General features: G+C 37.0%; 2 protein-coding genes across 2 annotated transcripts; both read left to right on the top strand.

Annotated features, from left to right (window-relative positions):
• Nucleotides 1–8,715: 8,715 nt before the first annotated feature.
• LOC102708580 (transcription factor JAMYB-like) lies at nucleotides 8,716–11,088 on the top strand. The gene is made up of 3 exons (XM_006664584.3): nucleotides 8,716–9,300; nucleotides 9,443–9,572; nucleotides 10,358–11,088. Exons 1-3 carry the CDS (start codon nucleotides 9,036–9,038, stop codon nucleotides 10,884–10,886), a joined length of 924 nt encoding a protein of 307 aa, XP_006664647.1. The 5' UTR covers nucleotides 8,716–9,035; the 3' UTR covers nucleotides 10,887–11,088.
• A 4,440-nt stretch (nucleotides 11,089–15,528) lies between these two features.
• On the top strand, nucleotides 15,529–18,300 carry LOC102708301 (putative pectinesterase 63). The gene is made up of 5 exons (XM_015843041.2): nucleotides 15,529–16,023; nucleotides 16,155–16,344; nucleotides 16,475–16,681; nucleotides 17,323–17,567; nucleotides 17,674–18,300. The coding sequence occupies exons 1-5, from the start codon at nucleotides 15,608–15,610 to the stop codon at nucleotides 17,837–17,839; spliced, it is 1,224 nt and encodes a 407-aa protein (XP_015698527.2). The 5' UTR covers nucleotides 15,529–15,607; the 3' UTR covers nucleotides 17,840–18,300.
• The last annotated feature ends 1,431 nt before the right edge of the window (nucleotides 18,301–19,731 follow it).

Below are 19,731 nucleotides of genomic sequence, written 5' to 3'. Positions count from 1 at the left end.
TGACGTGAAAGCACCTAAAACCCCACATATATTGGACTCTATATTTAAACATACTCTTAACACATGTGAAGTAAAAGGATCAATGGAAAGGCACTCTTAATTTTCCTGTCCACTTCGAGTATTTATTAGGGTGACAATCTTGACAAAAAAAAGTTGAGCAAGATAAGTACCCAAAGCTTCTTGCTTGAGGTGTTGACAACTTCTCATACTCTGGTCCTCATTTTTCTTTTGTTTTTTAATAGTTGAAATGACTTAGCTAGTAATGATTACAAAATAATTTGTAGATAAAAAATTTTATATACGTGGTCTTAACGATCTAAAAATAAATAATAGAAATGATAAAAGCCTAACATCAACTCTAAATTTAAGTTTAAAAAATTTTAGTTTTGGCTTATAAGTACGAGTACAACAAAAGATGAGTGGCTCTCCATCTTGAAACAATTTAGCACTTTAAGGTAGATAAAAACCGTTTCCTATGTTTAAATCTGTTTGTTGTAATGAGTTTGTAAAATTATAAGGCTGTTGGACTCCTTATTCTTAAGTCGTTATCAAGTCAACACGTGGTAACAGAGTTTAGGCTTAGTTGGTTTGTCATGGGAAAAGATTTCCGGGCAAGTAAAATGAAATAGTATATTAACATATGACTAATTAAGTATTAATTATAAAAAATATAGTAAAATAGATTAACGTGGTTTTTTATAACTTATATATTATTTTTTAAAAACTATCATTTAACAATTCGATTAGCGTGTGCACTTACGTAAAATAAAATGAGAAGTTAGCAACGCCAGCAACCGGATGCAGCCTTAGAAACTATTAGCTCCGTTTAATATTATAAAAGTTTTATAATATGGTAAAAGCTTATCAGTCTGGATCGATCGATGCAAGGACCGACCAGGAGAAATATCTATCGACTAGAAAGTCCAGAAGGTTATGATTCGAATTTTGACCTCATCGATTAATTGTTACCAGTCAAATTTTAGATTTTTAATTTAATATTTCTTCCCTAACTAACCCCTTATCTAGAGATATGTCATGGAATGATTTCACTCAAGCGAAATAATTGAAAACAAGAGTGTTAGTGTCTAGCTAGTTACTCATAGACATTCTAACCAACTTAATAGTTAATACAATGTATCTAACTAGGTTCTAGAATATTTAGTTGGTTTGGTTGGACACACATGCAATGTTGTACTACATAAACAAAACATTCAACCCCTAATGATGTTTTGCTTTTTGACAACATCTGCTCATACAAAACCCTCATCGGGCACTAGACATTACTAGTCTACTCCAACATCATATACAATTAATTCCTAAAGTTGAGTCAAACTGATCAGCAAAGCAATTAAAGAAAGTAAAATGTTTATCAGCAAAAAAAGGTGTTACTTAGAGAATTAATCTAGCTTACCAAGTAGAGCTCATATCGAACACAAATTAGGTCAAATTCTGGAGCTGTTGCTTCCATAGAGGACAGGAGATATGGTTGGAAGCATATGCTGCATGCATGCCTGCCGTTCTTGCTTTCCTGCGTTTCCACTGTTAAACTAATTAAGTTCAAACTTATCGTCTCCAGACAGTGACTGATGTGTACTAATTGAGACATCGTACTAATTAAATTGATAAATAAACAAGATATTTCATCACTTCCATAACCACTCTAGCAGGCATGTTAATTATTACAGACTATACAGACATACTTTAATTCCAAGCATCTGAACAGTATGTTTTAAACAGAAACTCAACATTTATTGTACAATTTTCTAAACGACCTTTTTACTTTCTAGTATTTAATTTATTCATTTATGTCATTTAATAGTTATCATAAACTCAATTTAATCTATCGTGCATAGGCACTAGACTGCGTTCTTTCTTTCGAGCAGATGAAGATTTTCTAACTAGCTTGTGTGATAGATATTTAATGATATAAATAGAGAAATTAACGGTTACAAAACTAAAAAAATCAATTTAAAAAGATGATATGATAAACTTAGCACCATTTAACAGTTCAGAAAATATGAAAATAAAAATCAATAAAAAAAACCGAGAAAATACGTAGAAAGAGCACAAAACTGGCCTTGCATCATTAGTTAACCAACTTAGGGTGTACACATTTAATTGATTTAATCCATGCATGCTAATTAAAGCACGCGCACATTGAATTAGCTCGCGTGCGTGCTTCAATTAGCAATAGAAATGGCGGCCGTGATTGATGGCCGGCTAGATTATATATATTACCTAGCTACCTAGCTTAATATATCTTGTGTGCATTGATCATCTTGCAGTTCTACACTATATTAATTATGGATAGATCCTGGGCTAGCTAACCTATCATCGCCAAAAGTTTAGTTCAATTTGTAATTAACAAAAGAATCTAATCCAGTTGATAATATATTGCTTCACTTGTCTCAAGCACGCCAGGTCTGAATTAGTGTCAAATATAATAGTACTCCTATATGGTTGCAGAGTACCTGCCAATTTAGGTTGTTTGTGCCTCGGTCGGAATTAGTATATGATTTGAAGTCAAAACATTGGAATTCAAATCACGGATGTACGGATGTACGGATGATGTTATGTTTGTGTTAATTAGTCCATAATTTATTTAGGGCTCGATTTGGACATGATTAATTCCTTCCTCTCTGTCTAATCGAATGTTCTTAATTATACACATCACCTTTGTGTTTCAACGGATGACGACTTTGACTTTTTCATATTTAACTATTAGTATTATTAGAAAAACTTATATAATTATTATTTATTTTATGATGATTGGATTTATTACCAAATGTATTTAAATGTTAACTTAATTTTTTTTACATATGTACATACATTTCTGAATAAAATAAACGGTCAAACTTATAATAAAATAAAAAGAAGGCGTCGTCATTTAAGATAATAAGGAGGGAGCATATGTCGCAATTTTGTGAGTCATGGTATATTATATACCTTGTGACGTGATAGATAGTTTCTTTTATAGAATGGAAATCAATCCAACCTCCTAGTAATTGGTTAATTTACTGCATTATCCAAAGTTTAATTTTATAGATAGTACAGCTCGATCGCAAATACATCAAGGGCTTCTCCGTTTGAATGAATTTTAAAGAAAATTGAATGAATTGTGCTGTTTCCAGTGAAAGTCCTATATGAAATTCTCCCAATTCCGAAGAGAGGAGCACATGTATAGATAAATCTAGACATAGTCTGAAACGTCTTATAATATGAAATGAAGGGAATAGTCACATTAAGCAAAAGGATGCAGTAAACTATAATTACCAATATTCATGCTCTTATATACTCATTAGAGTGATTCCACGAGTTTTGTAGTTATACTGATGTATATCATGAGAAATGTATACTTCGAGAATGGCTAAAAGTATAGTCAAACTTTATCTAAAACAATAACAAGTTAGATTGTACTCCCTTTTATAATTTGAGGTCTTGTGCTTTTATTATATGTTAAACTTTTTTAAGTTTAATTGAGTTTGGGGAAAAACATATATTAAATTTTGAGTAAATTTTAGAAAATTATTGATACTTTGACTAAACCACAAAACTAAAAACACTTTACATTCTGAAGAAAATGGTTACCATTTATAAAATTTGACCAAGGAACCATCTAGATTGCCTTTGCTATATGGTCAAAATGATATTTTTATATGACTAATTATTTTTTAATTATATGTGGCGTACCCATTAACAGTGGGACATCATTGATGACTTCATTAAGGTTTAAATATGTTGGCTCGGTCTTTTAGGGAGTTCATCCAAATAGGTTTACTTAGAATTGAAACACAATAACCAAGCTTATTACCAGAAGTGGGTGAATGTTTGGAACACTAAAAACCAAATCTTTTTAGTAGAAATAAAAAGAAATCTCTAACCTGATGAAACCATCGCCGTCGCCAAAAACATGACCCAAAGATGCGCTATAGGTAGATCAACTTTATTGCATTAAGTTATGTTTATAAAGTGCATACACAACACTTCTTTCAAACTCTAATTTCCTCTCTTACAAAATTTATTCCTCTAGGGCCCAACCCGTCACGCACACCAAAAGCTCTATCACCAACTCGGAGTAAAACTCCTAGTCTAACTAGGACTCAATCTCTCAATTTTCAAATCAACCACAAATATACAGAATCCGAATACGGTAGCACACACCTTCTTTTTCTCTCATTTCCTCTGAATTTCTACATGATTTTTCTGTTGTTTACACACAAAACATGTGAATCTCATTACGATTCTATACCCACACGGTATCCATCCTCTGTATGTCACCTTGTATTAAATACCATCACTTGGTATCTTTGACCATTCGAATCTTAACTCATCCGTGAGCCTAGTCCTGATCCCATCGTTGATCGATATTGATCTTCAAGATTCCTGACTCTAGTCTAATCATATCACATAGCATCCCAACCGTACTAGACCTTGGTTCCTCGCTGAAACTAGTCCTGGTTCTTACTATTGACCACAAGTCTTGCACACATAGAGATAAACTAACCGTTTCTGGATATAGATATCGCAACGTAACATATATCGGTTACACACAACCATACCAACATCACAAATATTTTTAGGGCAATTTTATTAATAAATCAATTTGCAAACTAAGTATTCATCCCAAAATATTAATCATGACTATGATCTTACAGTTTGTATGTGTGTAGGGATGAGTGTTTGGGTGTGTATATGAATTGCATAATTGTAGTACATTGATCTGTCATAGTTGCCCATTTTGATGAATAGATGATGGCAGCGGAATCTTAGCCTGTGGCCAGCTGCATATTGATGTGTACTCAATCAATTTGTGCATGTATGTAGATTGTAGAAAGTATACTTTGGGTAGATAAGAGAAAGCAGAGGAGATGCAGCCTTACATTGGATCATTGGATTGGATGTGGGTGAAGCAATAACACATGCCTTCCCATAACTCAAAAGATGAGAGCATTATTCCCTTGTGATGTGACATGCATTCAATTTCATGCCTTTGTATATACAGGATTGAAATCAATTAATTTATTTGTTGGTGTATATACTTCTCCTATGATCATGCATGCTAACTTACATATCCAAAGGAAACAACTAAATATCTTGGATTTGAAACTTAAAGGCTAATTGGATAATGTAATTGTTAAACAATGCAAGCACATCTAGCTTACCACTTATGGAAAATATAATTAACTTGTTGGCAGCCTAGTTTTGGATCCAAGTAATAATGTCTGGCCAGCTAACATTATTGAGTTAAATTCACAATCAACTAATTGAAAATAGGGTTAAGCTAAGAATGAATACATTACCCTCTCGCACGTAATTTCTATCAGGTTTAAAGGATCAATGAGTATTATTGAAAAATTCAAATAATCCTGCACTACAAAAGTTAGTCACTACTAAATCTTAAACACAATTAAACCATATATACTAATCAGCTCCCAACTATATGGAGCCATTTCAATAATCAGCCCCCTAATATATATATGGTTTTAAAAATGGCAGTGGCAATATAGAGCCCTATCTTTTCGCTTACTTATTTTTATAAGTAAAAATTTGAATTTTTAAACTTAAATTTAGAGTTAATTTTGGGGTTTTTTTATGTCAGTTTATTTTCTAGCTTTGGTTTTAGGTCAATAACAAGACATATATAAAAATTTTATTCATAAATTATTTTTTATTTACAAATATATCATTTGACTTTTTCTCCAAATATACCAAACAATAACCCCACTTTGCTTATCCGGATCCTCTCCCATACTCGCTCTGTGCCACAAGAGATTGTATCATTTTACAAGAAAAAAAAGAAAATAGAAAATTAAAGCAAACCATTCTGCAAAAGGTAATAGTTGAGGGAATAATACAAAAAATTATAGGTCGCAAATAAACCAGTAAAAAATTGGCAGGTGGAGAAGAAATGAATACAAAAGTTGCTAGATAGAGAATAGAATATTATTTTGGGATCATAATTTTTTTATATTTTCGGATAAATTAGAAGTGTAAAATCTCTTCCCTTGAACGGAGGGAGTAAATACCTACAGGTGGATAACGATATGCGTTTGCTAGCTATTTTTTCACCACTAGATCTGGAATGTGCAGCTCAGATCAAAGCACTACATGTTCTGTCGTAGAGTCCTCTCTGGTGCATTCTAATGGTAGTATTAACTAATCTTAATCATTGATTAAAAATAATATTTTTATGCTTTATTAATTAATTGATTAGTAGTATTTTGTATTTTTTTTTGCAATAAAGATCACAATAAAAAAGACAATATTAACCCTTCATATTTCTACTACATCTAATATTGTTGTTAGTATAATTTAATCACAGTTATCCGATAAAAATAGATCAATGATGTGTCGATTAAATTCTTCAGCCATTAGAATGCACCAGAGAACACCTGTCTATTCCATATAGTCAAATTAGACAATATAGCTACACTAGATTTAATTTGTACCATTATTTGGACTAAATCACTCTATCAGACTCAGTTTAATGTTGATATAGTGATTCGTTATGCTTTACAGCAGAGGATCTGCACACACATATTACATACATATTACATATAAGGACGAGTCACTTTAGAAAAAATATTGCATCACTTTTATTCTCTCCTAGCCCCTCTATAAAAGCAATAAGTAACCAACCATTTATTGAAATCGTCATGATACATATCAATAAAAATAAATTATAATTATTAGCAGGCAAGCTATATAGAAAAGCATATGAAACACTTTTGTTGTTGTTATGGCTGCAACCAGCTGTTCTTGATGTATTCCATACACATGTGGTAGTTACTATCTCCTAGCTGGCCGCCATGTGTCTCATGCATCCAAGAAATGTAAAAGTTGTTGCCTCTCCTATCCATTTCTAGCATCTCCAGAAACCTAGCTTTTCCCTTGTGTCCAATTCATCTCTCTCTTTCTAGTCTCTCTCTATATAGATCTCTCTCTGTCTACGGCTAAAAATTGTCATGGGCTAGTTGAGAAAAATCATTTGACATGGCCGTGTAACTGACTGAATTGAAAGGTATTGCAATATGTGTACAGCTAGTGCTCCTTAATTGCATTGTTCACGTGGCCACTCATATGTACATCGATGGGCTAATTAAAAAGCAAATAATTAAGCTTAGAAGGTGTTAGAACATCAGTATGATGTGAGGGGGTGAAGTGATTATGTTTTTATTACATGGCAATCGTGTTCGAGAAAAAAATTAAAGCACAGCATGTGCCAAAGGATGAGATGTAGTGGAGAGGGGGAGAGAGAGAAAGAGAGGAGTGGATGTGTGGTTTGTGCTTGGTTGCTCACATGCATGGGCAAGGGGTTAATTGATACTCCTATAGCAAACCTCCTTTTTTGAGTGGTTGCAACATCTTACCAAAATGGTTTGAGCAGAGCTCACATGCAACATCAATTATTATTGGTCTTTAGTTTTATACTTGTATTATGGAAGAGGTAAATATGTTTAGTAAATTAATTATGTGCGATAGTATTATCTTTAATGAACTCGTGGAGTATATGGATATCGAGTAACCATATAGAAACATAACCGGCTATGGATAGGGATAGGATGGATCTAGGATATATGAAATAGACTAGAACCCAATAATATATTATCTTGTATCCCATGATAAGGTATAGAGTCTCAATCAAATAATAATATCTAAAGATAAGGAATCTGAACTTGTATTCGGTTAGGTTCTTTGACTGGTAACTCTTCTCTTTCTCTTTTGCATACCATCGTATACCATCGTGCTTATGGTCTTATGTGCCACCTCTAATTTATAAAACATCAATAGTTGGCATGCATGCTAGGTATAGGGGGCAGTGCTAAGATAAATTTTGACAGGTATGATGAACCATAGACGACATTGTTGGCACCGCTTTCATCTACTACAAAAGGTCACGGGTTCATCACCATGGACCGCATCTGCCTTCGCCATTTGGCTTCATCACCTTCACGATCAACTGCACTTGCCACCTAGTGATGGCCTGGTTTCTATGCTGATTGCATCCACCAACATCGTCAGGCTCCATCGTCTCCACGTCGTCTGTCTCCCTCGTCGCCACATGGTGAACTCACTGAAAGTGTTTTATAATTAGAATTTATCGTGTCCAATTGGCTCGCTTGTTTTTTTAATAGACGTTACAATTTGTACAAATACATATTTATTCTTATAAGTATTGTGCATGTGCGTACAATGTGATATTAGATAGATTATCAATTGTTTTATGTGTTTATTACAAATGGTAAGGTATTAGGACTTGAAGTAAAAAAACTGTTATTTTTTAAAAGATATTTAGGAAGACGTACTGCACACGAGAAGAGAGACAGAGATTATACAAACAACCTCGTTTATGATGGGTAGGTAAGAGAGAAAATAGTACTTCTGTAGACACCGTTGACTTTTTTATCCATGCATATTTGATCATTCGTTTTATTAAAAAACTTATGTGATTATTATTTATTTTTTATAATTAGAATTATAACCAAATATATTTTAATTATAAATTAATTTTTATATATTTACATAATTTTTTAAATACGAAAATATGCAAAAATCAATAACATCGTGTGTTAAAATTGTTAAAATACGATGTGAATACATACATGTGATACGACAGTTCTGAAAGCTTATCAACTCAACTTGTAAACAACTTCCAACTTATAATGACCCATTTTTTTTGTTGCAACTACACTAGCTAGTTATCGATGATACCGATATGCAAATATGCAATACGTCAACAATCCTCTCTCTCTCTTCGAAGACTATCTCTCTCAACACACACACACTTCCATCACATGCTCATTCTTTCTCTCTCACACTACACAGCTTTCTCTCTCCATCAACACTATAAAATGACAGTTGCCAAGTGCCATTGCTCTCCCTCTAATCCAACTTCCTCTCTCTCTCTCTCTCTACAACTTCTCAGCTAAGCTAAATCTTAGCTAGCTATAGCTGCTGCTTCTCTCTCTCTCTCTCTCTCCTCCCAGCTCTGCTACTGCAACTGCAGCACGTACACCAGCTAGGTCGGGCCGGCCATGGCGTCGTCGCAGAGGAGCAGGAGCGTCGTGAGCAGCAGCTCCACGACGGCGCCGGTGGTGATGGTGGTGCCGCTCGACGACGACGGCCCCGCCCAGGACCTGCTGATGCGGCCAGTACAGGATCAGGAGGAGGAGGAGGAGCAGGAGTCGGCGGCGGAGGAGCTCCGGCGCGGGCCGTGGACCGTCGACGAGGACCTCACCCTCGTCAACTACATCGCCGACCACGGCGAGGGCCGCTGGAACTCCCTCGCCCGCGCCGCCGGTACGAAACCAAATCAGTTGATCGATCGATCGATCTGACCATGATCATCATGAGCTGCATGCAGCTAATCGAAATTTGCTGCTTGCTTAATTGATGATCGATCTTGATTTTCTTTGAATCAATTTGGCATGTTTGATTGAAGGACTGAAGAGGACGGGGAAGAGCTGCCGGCTGCGGTGGCTGAACTACCTCCGGCCCGACGTCAAGCGCGGCAACTTCACCGCCGACGAGCAGCTGCTCATCCTCGACCTCCACTCGCGATGGGGCAACCGGTAATTATTATTATAATAACATAACCCATTACTATTCTAAGTTTATATATATAAATAAGCATCATGGAATTGGCTAGATTAATTAACTGATGCACATATATATAAATCACTAATCTAAGTTAGTTTAACAAGCAAAAAATCCTCTAAAAATTTAGTGGAAGATATCAAAAGGTTTTTTCTTTAAAAAAAGTATTGTAACTAATTAGATTAGTTAGTTAATTTATGCACATATAAATCACTATATCAGGTGTAATTTAATCATAGGCACACACTAGCTGATCTTGATGGCCGTCAATTGTGGACCATGCTGGTGTATGCACGTCACCTGTCACATGCTGTATTTGTACATGCATATACATGTGGCCACACATACACACATACTTTGACACAATAGATATGACACTGTAGTACAAGAGATTTATACTAGGCTAGCACAGTTCATATGGTACAAGTCTCTTCTAGCTACAGAAGAATATTATGCTTATGCATGCAATGAGTTAATTTGCAAAACATGGGGAGAGATATATGCATCAGGCTTAGCTAGGCCGGCTAGCTAGCATGTACAACCAAGATGCCTCTCACTTTCACTTAACAGAGTGCATGAAAGCTGTACAGGTTTTAAAGCTGCACGTCTCTTCCTTCCTTCCACCTCTCCCTCTCTCTACATCTTCACTACTCTAGTGCCACACATACCTTAGCTTATGTTAGCAATTGTTTATTTTGTGATTCCCTAACATGGATTTTTTCTAATTACATTTTGACCTCTTTGGAAATTCGTTCGTTAGGTGGTCAAAGATAGCGCAGCACCTGCCGGGGAGGACCGACAATGAGATCAAGAACTACTGGAGGACTCGGGTGCAAAAGCACGCCAAGCAGCTCAACTGTGATGTCAATAGTGCTAGGTTCAAGGACGCCATGAGGTACCTATGGATGCCTCGTCTCGCTGATGTAGGACAGGTTGGTGATTACCATGGTTACACCACTACCACGAGTGATGTTCATGGGATGCCAGTGATGACACCATCGTCATCAGACTCGTTCGCAACATCAGAGTCATACGATGGGGCTCTTTATGCAAATGTGCATAAAAATGAGATCGTCAATGGTGGGGACTACCAGGTGCAAGGAGCTACTCAAGGATATTGTAATTCTGAGTCAGCTACCCAAGGATATTGTAACTTTGAGTCAAAACAACTTCATAATCACGGACATAGCCAATTTCAAGACCCGGATCTTGTTGGGTGGGTGCAAGGCTTTTCTGAGGGTCTTTCTGAGAATTTTTGGAGCTTAGAGGACATTTGGAAGATGCAGTGAATTTTGTGTTCATACTGCAGCAAGCTGTATACACAAATATATACATACAATTTATGTTGTCAAAAGATAACTTGTGTGGAAGAAAATTTAGAGTTAGTTTATTCTAACTTCAAAAGTTAGAAAGTAAAGTTTTTCTTTTTGATTTTTTGGTGTATCGATGCATGTCAACGGAATATGTCTGTATGTTGCACAAGAATGTAAAACATATAAAATATATATTGTTATTAATTAATTAAAACTTAATTTGAACACTTACTATTGACTGCTTTCCCTACCTTTTTCCTATCAGTTTTTGTATGTCAAGGAAAAAACTTATATATTGTATATCCTAATATTGAGTTAATATATATTTTTTGATCTCCCTGCCGCCCTCTCCCAAACTCTACGTGATATGTGCTAAATCTCCATCCCTCTGTCTTTCTCATGCACTTATGCAGTTCAATGATCTAATGTTTTTATGTAGTAGCAACTAGCAAACTATATTATTATTGAGAAATAATATGACTCTATTTATCTTCAACTTGCATGAGCAATATATCATTTTCATGAAAACACAAGATACAGATAGGGAACACACTATGGCTGCATTCGGATAGAGGTTAGTTATCCGGCACGGAAACATAGTAATATATTAGTATATGATTAAGTAATTATTAGTTATAAAAATATAAAATAGCTTGATATGATTTATAAAAACAATTTTTCTATATAAAATTTTTGTAAAAAGACACCGTTTAGCGGTTCGGAAAGTGTGCACGTGAAATACGAGGAAAACTGGGTTGGTAACTCGGAGAAGAATGCGGCCTATATCTGCATGCGGTGAATGCATGATCCATGCATCTTCCCACCACCTTCTCTTGTGCATTCCTTCTCACATCAATTATCTATTAAAAAATTAGCAAAGGATAAGATAGGCAAGACTTTTCCTTAATTTGAACCTACAGAGACTAGATATATATTAACATTTATTTTGTTTGTATATATAAACACATGACTTGTAGCTAGTCCCAAAGCCAGCTGCATTCTTCAGTTAGCTAGATTCTTCTAAGATCATCATCATCTGTTCAATCTCTACTAAGTTCCATTCTCCAACCACGTGGATGGATCCCCAACCTTAGCCTTTTGGTTCTAAGATATCAAAAGGTTATTTTCCCCAATTTGTGCAAGGCACTAGGCATGTGGTGCAAACAAAGAATAAGCTGATCTCTCTAGTGACATCAACTATAGATTAATTTGGGAACAATAAAGCTTACTTTATGGGCAGCTTTTAAGAGGCTTTTTTCATGGGCCAAGAAAAGGAAATATATAATAAAAAGAAGAACCATCTCCATTCATATGGAAGCATCAAAGCATGATGCGAGCTGCAATTGCTGCTTGAAAGACGGCTGTTGTGTTAGGGTTAGGCACATGGATGTCATGCACTTGTCTTGTGCTTACGTGCTTCATCACCGATATCGTTACTTGACCTATAATTGATTATTCTATTTGCTTCATATTAAAAAATCACTTTGGGTTTATTCTTAGTTAAATCTCTTTAAATTTAATTAAGTTTCTAAAAGTATAGCAATATTATCAACTTTAAATAATTTTACTAGAAAAATATATTCAACGGTAGATTTAATAAAAATTATTTAGCATTATAAATGTTAACACATTTTTCTATAAGTTTGGTCAAATTTAAACAGGTTTTCATTAGGATAAACACAAGGTGACTTACAATATAAAATGGAGTGACTAAAATATAAATATGCGCACAGCCTTATCATGTGTAGATTTCATCAAATCATCGTCATTTGAATAAATTTTGGTCAAGCATAGGATTCACTGGGGTTGTTTCAAACATAGGATTTTGGAGAACTGTTATGGTTCATGTGCCCCATAAGAGAATTTCCCAAGCATATATGTGGAAGGAAAATGCAAGATTGATTGGCCATGGTACATACTCTAGCAGACTTGAGCTGCAAAACGTTCAACTTTTCTTTTGATGAGGACTTTGTTCTATTTTTTTTCCTTTTATAGCGCTGATTTTTCTATAGACTAGTTGAATGTCTCTGTGTTTTGCAAAGGATAAAAACATATTATGTTATTCCTAGAATAAATAGAAAAATATTTTTCATAAAATATGTGACCATCGTTTTTATATAGAAAATATCCATATCAATTTGATTTTATGTAAATATCCATCTAGATTTGATTGATTTTTAACATTACGAAGTTAAAGGGGTAAATTATAAAAATACAATGGGAGTAGACGGTGGATGCTTTTATAGTAGTAAAGATGAATGTATGTGCTTTGGAAAGGATAAAAACATATTATGTTATTTCTAGAATAAATAGAAAAATATTTTTCATGAAATATGTGACCATCTCTTTTTTACATAGAAAATATCCATATCAATTTGATTTTATGTGATATCCATCTAGATTTGATTAATTTTTAATATTACAAAGTTAAAGGGGTAAATTATAAAAATGCAAGGGAAGCAGTTGGTGATGGCAGTTCCACTGCCAGCAGAGGCTTTTACGGTAGTTAAGAAAATTTTCGTGTAATAGCAACCCAACAACTACATGAAAAATGAGATAAAGGTACGTAAATAGTGAATGACAAGGAATAAAGAAATATTTTTTAACAACGATTCATGTAATAATCTAAATGATGATGCTAAATCATTTGCATCTCATATTTTCCTTCTGTTTATACTTATAGACTAAGATTTAAATTTTAACCTTAAATTGAATTTGATCTTAGTGTTTTTCATCATAGTTTATTTTCTAGCATTTGTTTTTAGCTCGCTAAGAACAATGACGGATCTAGTCAACGATATTAAAGGGTCTAAATAAGTTAGATATAGTTTCAACCCCTTTCTATCGAGGTTTGCCATAAATTTTGGGGTCTTCGTGGGTTCTAGTGGCTTTAATGGGTTAGTGGGGTCTCGAGCCCCTGCCGCCGCATGCCAAATTCGTCCCTGTCTAAAAACACATATATAATTTTTTTTTATAAATTATTTTTAAATTATAAATTCGTGTTTGAAACAATCACCCTCTCTGTAATCTCACATCGATCCTAGATCCGTACACCCTTTGAATTCATGGGTCTCATCAAGGAGACCACTATAGCTCATCATTTTTTTCCTTATATTAGTCGTAGTATTTTCTTCATTATTATAATTAACCCAAAAGTTACACTACGATGTTGATAAAATTCTACAAGTATACATGGTCGTTGCGTGTTGGTGCAGACGTGTGGGGCCCACACACCTGTAATCTGACGTGGGAAAAAAGAACAGCACGTGCGTAATTAAAAACCCAAACCTCCAAAAGCACACACGGCGACGTCTCGATCGGTCGGCGGTATTAATTAGTAAGTCACTTTGGCGAGAACAAAGATTAATTAATGACGCTCGGCTTGCCACGTCACCACCCCCTACCCCGCACATCGCGGGCCGAGCTGGGCCCACCAGCGGCCGCATCGGCTGACACGTCAGCCTACGTCGCACGGTCAACGGTCAATGTTATATTATTGTTTTGTGTGACCTAATTAACGTGCTCCTGGTTTAATTATTTTGTTTAATTCATTAGGTCATTCTCAACCCAATGACTATAACGTGTCCATGACATTAAATAAGTTGTCACGTAGGATGAAAAATGATATGGCAAATGAGTAAATAAGAAAAAATAATAAAATCATGTCTTGCATAAGACATGATTTCTACACAAAATATCATATAAAATAAGTAGCATTAAATTGAAGTATAAAAAAGTGGTATTTGTATTTAGAAGAGTAGTGTCTAGTACTAGTTTTTTGATGATGTGCATGCATGTTCTACGTCAGTTGTAATGTGTATATATACTGGTGGTAGTTAGGCTAATTAATTATTATTAGTTAGGAGCTTCTAAATGAGGAAGCGTTAATCATTGGTCCATCAGCCACGTCATTAGGACTAATTGATGTACCGGCATAATTATCACTAATAGTGTCGTAGCTTGAGGGCATGTACAACACCTGCCTGCTTTGTAGACGGTAGCTTCATGAAAAAAAAAGGTCCTCAGCTCACCTCGTAGATGATCGTTCTGTTGTCTCGCCGGGCGATGTGACAGCTCATGCTCTAAGGCAGAATAGACTAGTATGACTATGTTGTACAGCTTGTCGACAATGAATTTTTAATAATTTATTTATCGTTGATCTTAACTGCAAAAGACATTAAATAACTTATAGACAATTAATAAAACAGAGTATGGGTTGTATGTCTTGTTTTTTTACCTGTCTATATGATAGATTCGAGACGCTTATAGATAACCACCACCTGTGGATTGAACATGCCCTAAGTTAGATTTGTATTGGCAATTTTTAATGTGTTTGATTCATCTGTATGCAGTCCATGTACTTAATATTGATATTCCTAAATTTTGTCCCCATACCTGTCCAAAATAACACATATTCAATCATGGGCCATAATTTTCTCTTACATATTGGGCCCATTTTAGGCTGCATCCTAAAATTAAGCCATGTGAAAGGCACCGGCCTACAAGGATTAAGGAGAACCATTCCAATGACAACTCCCAAGATAGTCACACAATCATGAGATTGCACTTATACAAACCATCTACAAATTAACCATTACATCACAATTAAGCTAATCAATGCATCAAAAAAATAAAAAATAAATAAATTTATACTCTTCTTTTCCTTGAGAGATTAATTTGAACAATCTCTTGGTGAAATGGAGAAGGGTGTAGGTATTAGTAGTAGTAATAATTATTCACCTGTTCTTGCAGTATTTGTTGTTCTTGTGGTGCTCCTAGCATCACCATGGCCGGCCTCGTCGCAGAACCAGCAAAATACCTTCACCGTCAACCCCGCCGCCGCGAGGAACAAGGCGGCGAGCTCCGGCGCCGCCGGCAGCTTCAGCGAGTTCATCACCGAGAACGTGCAGCACTACGTCCTCAGCGAGAGGAAGTACGCCAGCAAGGCGAAGGCGTTGGACGCGGAGCTGTCGGCGGCGGAGGCCGGCGCGGCGAGGTACGTGGTGAGCGCCGACGGGAAGGGCAGGTTCAAGACCGTCGGCGACGCCGTCAGGGCCGTGCCGGAGAAGAACAAGAAGAGGGTCATCCTCGACATCCGGCCTGGCACCTACAAGTAACTAATCCTCCATTGATGACAAAAAGATTGAGATGAGACGACTTTGGATCATCGAAAGATTCATTAATTCGAGCATTTTGGTGAGTGAGATCGATGGTTTCGAATCATGGCGTACGTGATCGATGCAGGGAGAAGGTTCTGATCCCGTACACGAAGCCGTTCATCACGTTCGTGGGGAACCCGAAGAGCCCGCCGACGATCACGTGGGACGACACGGCGGCGACGCGCGGCAAGGACGGCGCGCCCGTCGGCACCGTCGGCAGCGCCACCGTCGCCGTCGAGGCGGACTACTTCATGGCCTCCGGCGTCGTCTTCAAGGTAGTACACCTACAGACGCATATATTCCTCTGACGTCCGATCGATCGATCGACCGTACATACATGCATGAACTCACGCACGGGCACGAACGTCGACGACGTCGTCGTCGCCGGCGACCGGAATGGAGTAGAACCACGCGCCGATGGCGGCGCCGGGGCAGAAGGGCGGGCAGGCGGTGGCGCTGCGGGTGTTCGGCAGCAAGGCGGCGCTGTACAACTGCACCATCGACGGCGGGCAGGACACGCTGTACGACCACAAGGGCCTCCATTACTTCAAGAACTGCGTCATCAAGGGCAGCGTCGACTTCATCTTCGGCTTCGGCAGGTCCCTCTACGAGGTAGCTCTCTCTACGTATAAATATTTGATGCAAAATATGCAAATTTATGCGAACGGGCTTGTAGCCTACTTGTTATATAAAACCTTAGTAGCACCTGAGATCCTGGGTCCTAATGGCTTTGTGCTTTCAGTGGGAGACGATGCATGCGTTGATCATATCTTTTTTTTTTGAGAGGGTGCATGGGGTAGTGTATTTTTTTATAAAAATTTTCTATAAAAAAGTTGTTTTAAAATTATATTAATCTATTTTATATTTTTTAATAATTAATTAATAATGTACTAACATATTACTATGTTTTCCGCACGGGGTAAGTTAACTTACCCACCCCATCACCGAACGTGGCATGAGGTCAAGATCCTTATTACTGTAGGCATGAACGGATCTAACGTAGAGGTGCTGGAGGCTCGAGGCCCCACTATCCCATTAGATCTACGAGAGCATCCACTAAACCTTATTTAAACTTTTACTGACACTAAACCAACCTCTAACCTTTTTAAAGTAAACCTCTTGTATTCCAAAAGGAATTATCCCCAAATCATTTCACCGTCCAGTCCTTGCTAATTAAACGTCCGTGAGGTAAACGTAATCATAATAACGCTAATCAAAACTCTATAAATAATTATTTATACCATATTGTGTAGGATTGCACGGTCGTGTCGGTGACGAGCCAGGTGGCGGTGCTGACGGCGCAGCAGAGGAGCAAGAGCATCGCCGACGCCATCGACACCGGATTCTCCTTCCTACGGTGCAGGATCACCGGCATTGGGCAGATCTACCTAGGCCGGGCGTGGGGTGACTCGTCGCGGGTCGTCTACTCCTACACCACCATGGGCAAGGAGGTCGTGCCGGTCGGCTGGGACGGCTGGAACATCCAAAAACCTGAACAGTAAGTCACAATCTCTCGACCTGAATAATAACCATACTTTTCTAGTGACGGTTTTCTTATTTGAATTTTGGAAATTTAATTACTTTTGTTGCGCGGGAGCATGCAGTAGCGGGATATACTACGGGGAGTACAAATGCAGCGGGCCAGGGGCGCTGTCGAGCAAGAGGATCGGGTGGTCGCTGGTGCTGAGCGACGTCCAGGCCAAGCCCTTCACCGGAACGCACTTCGTCTACGGCGACTCCTGGATCCTGCCACCGCCCAAGACCACCTAGACAGCTATATATATGTATATTTTGCCTGAGCTAACATGTATAGGGAACCAGTCAAATACTGCCAAGGCTATAAGTGGACCAGTCTAACAACCTGTTTATTTATAGATTAATTAAGCGGGTAACCTATCGAATAGCCCACTTAATTAGCCTATAAGCGGGTTGATGGGTATGTGCACTTATACCCCTAAATACTAGTACTCCTATTATACGGGGCTGCCCCCCTACAAGGGTGAGACGAATTTTTCTCGCTGTTTGTGATAACCGGACTTACTGCTGGAGCGCGGTAGCAAAAACCGCTCGAGTTCGGAAGTAATGTAAAAAAAGAGCAAAAGTTTTGGTAAAATCCATCCGGTTACCATGCTTAATGCACAGAAAAGATAACCCCTAGCTTGTTGTTAGTAAAGGAGACTTTGGATATGAGACAAACTTCTCTATCAAATGAACCTCTAAGTACTATGGTTACCAGACTTGCTACATTGAATATGTCGTTGTGAAGTTTTTTTATTTACCTAAAACCCATGAAGTTTCCTAACTTTTTTATGGAACAGCACATGTCATTGTGCATCACAGAAATATTATCTCCCGCTTCCCTGGGATGAACTTCTTCAACCCAATCGGGGGAGGCAGTTTTTAGCACACGGGTGTAGGTACACCCGTTGCTTGCATGCTATCTAAATAGTTATAAAAAAATATGAAAAAATTTAAGAAGATAGTTTAATATGAGTTATATCACTCTATCAATATGCAAGTTTAAATTCAACTTCGTAGAAAAAATAACAAAAACAATTATGAATATGCGTATATTTAGTTTCAGTTTTGTTTGTTTTTTTTGCTACAACCTGTAGAAGTTGAATTTAAACTTGCATGATTGTGGAGTGATATAACTTATATTAATCTATCTTGTTAAATTTTTTTATATTTTTTAATAACTATTTAGATTGCATGTAAGTACACGGATGTATATACATCCGTGTGAGAAAAACTATTTTCCCCCAATCAGGAGCTTGTGCAGTCACATATGTAAGGCCTCCTCTCCGGCTCATACTACGGCCCACCAGACCCATAATATCTGACTCTCCCCCTCCCTCCGAAAGCTAGGAGGAGGTGAAGTGCTCTGCCTTATCTTCTTCTTTGTCTCTAGCGTATCTCCTACTAACAACATTGTTGTCCTCGGTCTCTAAATTACTCTGAATGTCACGTCCCTATCACTAACTCCACAACACTGACGTGGTCAAAAGGTTTATATGGTGAAAATATTTTTCTCCGAGATTTATTAATAAAATTATTTATTAAAAGGTTTAAAAATAAAAAAAAATCTCACCACTCTCCCTTCCTCGAATGCTATGGCTGGGGAAAGAATGGGAGGGATGTGAGGGGTTGGGGGATTTTTTAGGGGTTTCTAGATAGGTACTGTATCGTCAAGGATTAAATTGTAATTATTTCAGCATTCTTTATCATGGAGGGGGTAAATTGTAAATGTTTTGCCTACGTGGATTGTCACGTCGGGAGTCAACCTAGGTCAAATAAGATTTGGACCCGCTACAAATCATTAAACGAAGATTATGGACCTAGATATGCAGTTTTCAAGTTCATGGACCTAAGTGACACTCACTCTCAAGTTTAAAGACCGCTCGTGTATTTTACTTTTTGCTAATTATGGATTAATTAGGCTTAACAAATTCATCTCGTGGATTAGCTCTTATTTATGAAATTAGTTTTTTCATTAGTCTATATTTAATACTTTAAATTAGTATCCAAACATCTAATATGACATGGGGCTAAAAAATTCAGCCCCATCTGGCTATATCACTCCCATGGCTTCGGAGCACTTCGGTTAGTATCCCCAGTTCCACATTAGGGTGATCATGATTATGCTATAAATACTTAGATTA

This window comes from Oryza brachyantha, chromosome 12, assembly GCF_000231095.2.
Source record: "Oryza brachyantha chromosome 12, ObraRS2, whole genome shotgun sequence".
Lineage (NCBI taxonomy): Eukaryota > Viridiplantae > Streptophyta > Magnoliopsida > Poales > Poaceae > Oryza > Oryza brachyantha.
This window is presented reverse-complemented; position numbering and strand designations above follow the sequence as displayed.

Excerpts from the sequence above, each read along its gene's own strand:
- LOC102708301 (XM_015843041.2), top strand. The coding sequence starts at position 15,608 with ATGGAGAAGGGTGTAGGTATTAGTAGTAGTAATAATTATTCACCTGTT. Across the intron at positions 16,682-17,322 it reads TCGGCAGGTCCCTCTACGAG|GATTGCACGGTCGTGTCGGT; the intron begins GTAGCTCTCTCT and ends CATATTGTGTAG. Across the intron at positions 17,568-17,673 it reads AACATCCAAAAACCTGAACA|TAGCGGGATATACTACGGGG; the intron begins GTAAGTCACAAT and ends GGGAGCATGCAG.
- LOC102708580 (XM_006664584.3), top strand. The coding sequence starts at position 9,036 with ATGGCGTCGTCGCAGAGGAGCAGGAGCGTCGTGAGCAGCAGCTCCACG. Across the intron at positions 9,301-9,442 it reads CTCCCTCGCCCGCGCCGCCG|GACTGAAGAGGACGGGGAAG; the intron begins GTACGAAACCAA and ends GTTTGATTGAAG. Across the intron at positions 9,573-10,357 it reads CACTCGCGATGGGGCAACCG|GTGGTCAAAGATAGCGCAGC; the intron begins GTAATTATTATT and ends TTCGTTCGTTAG.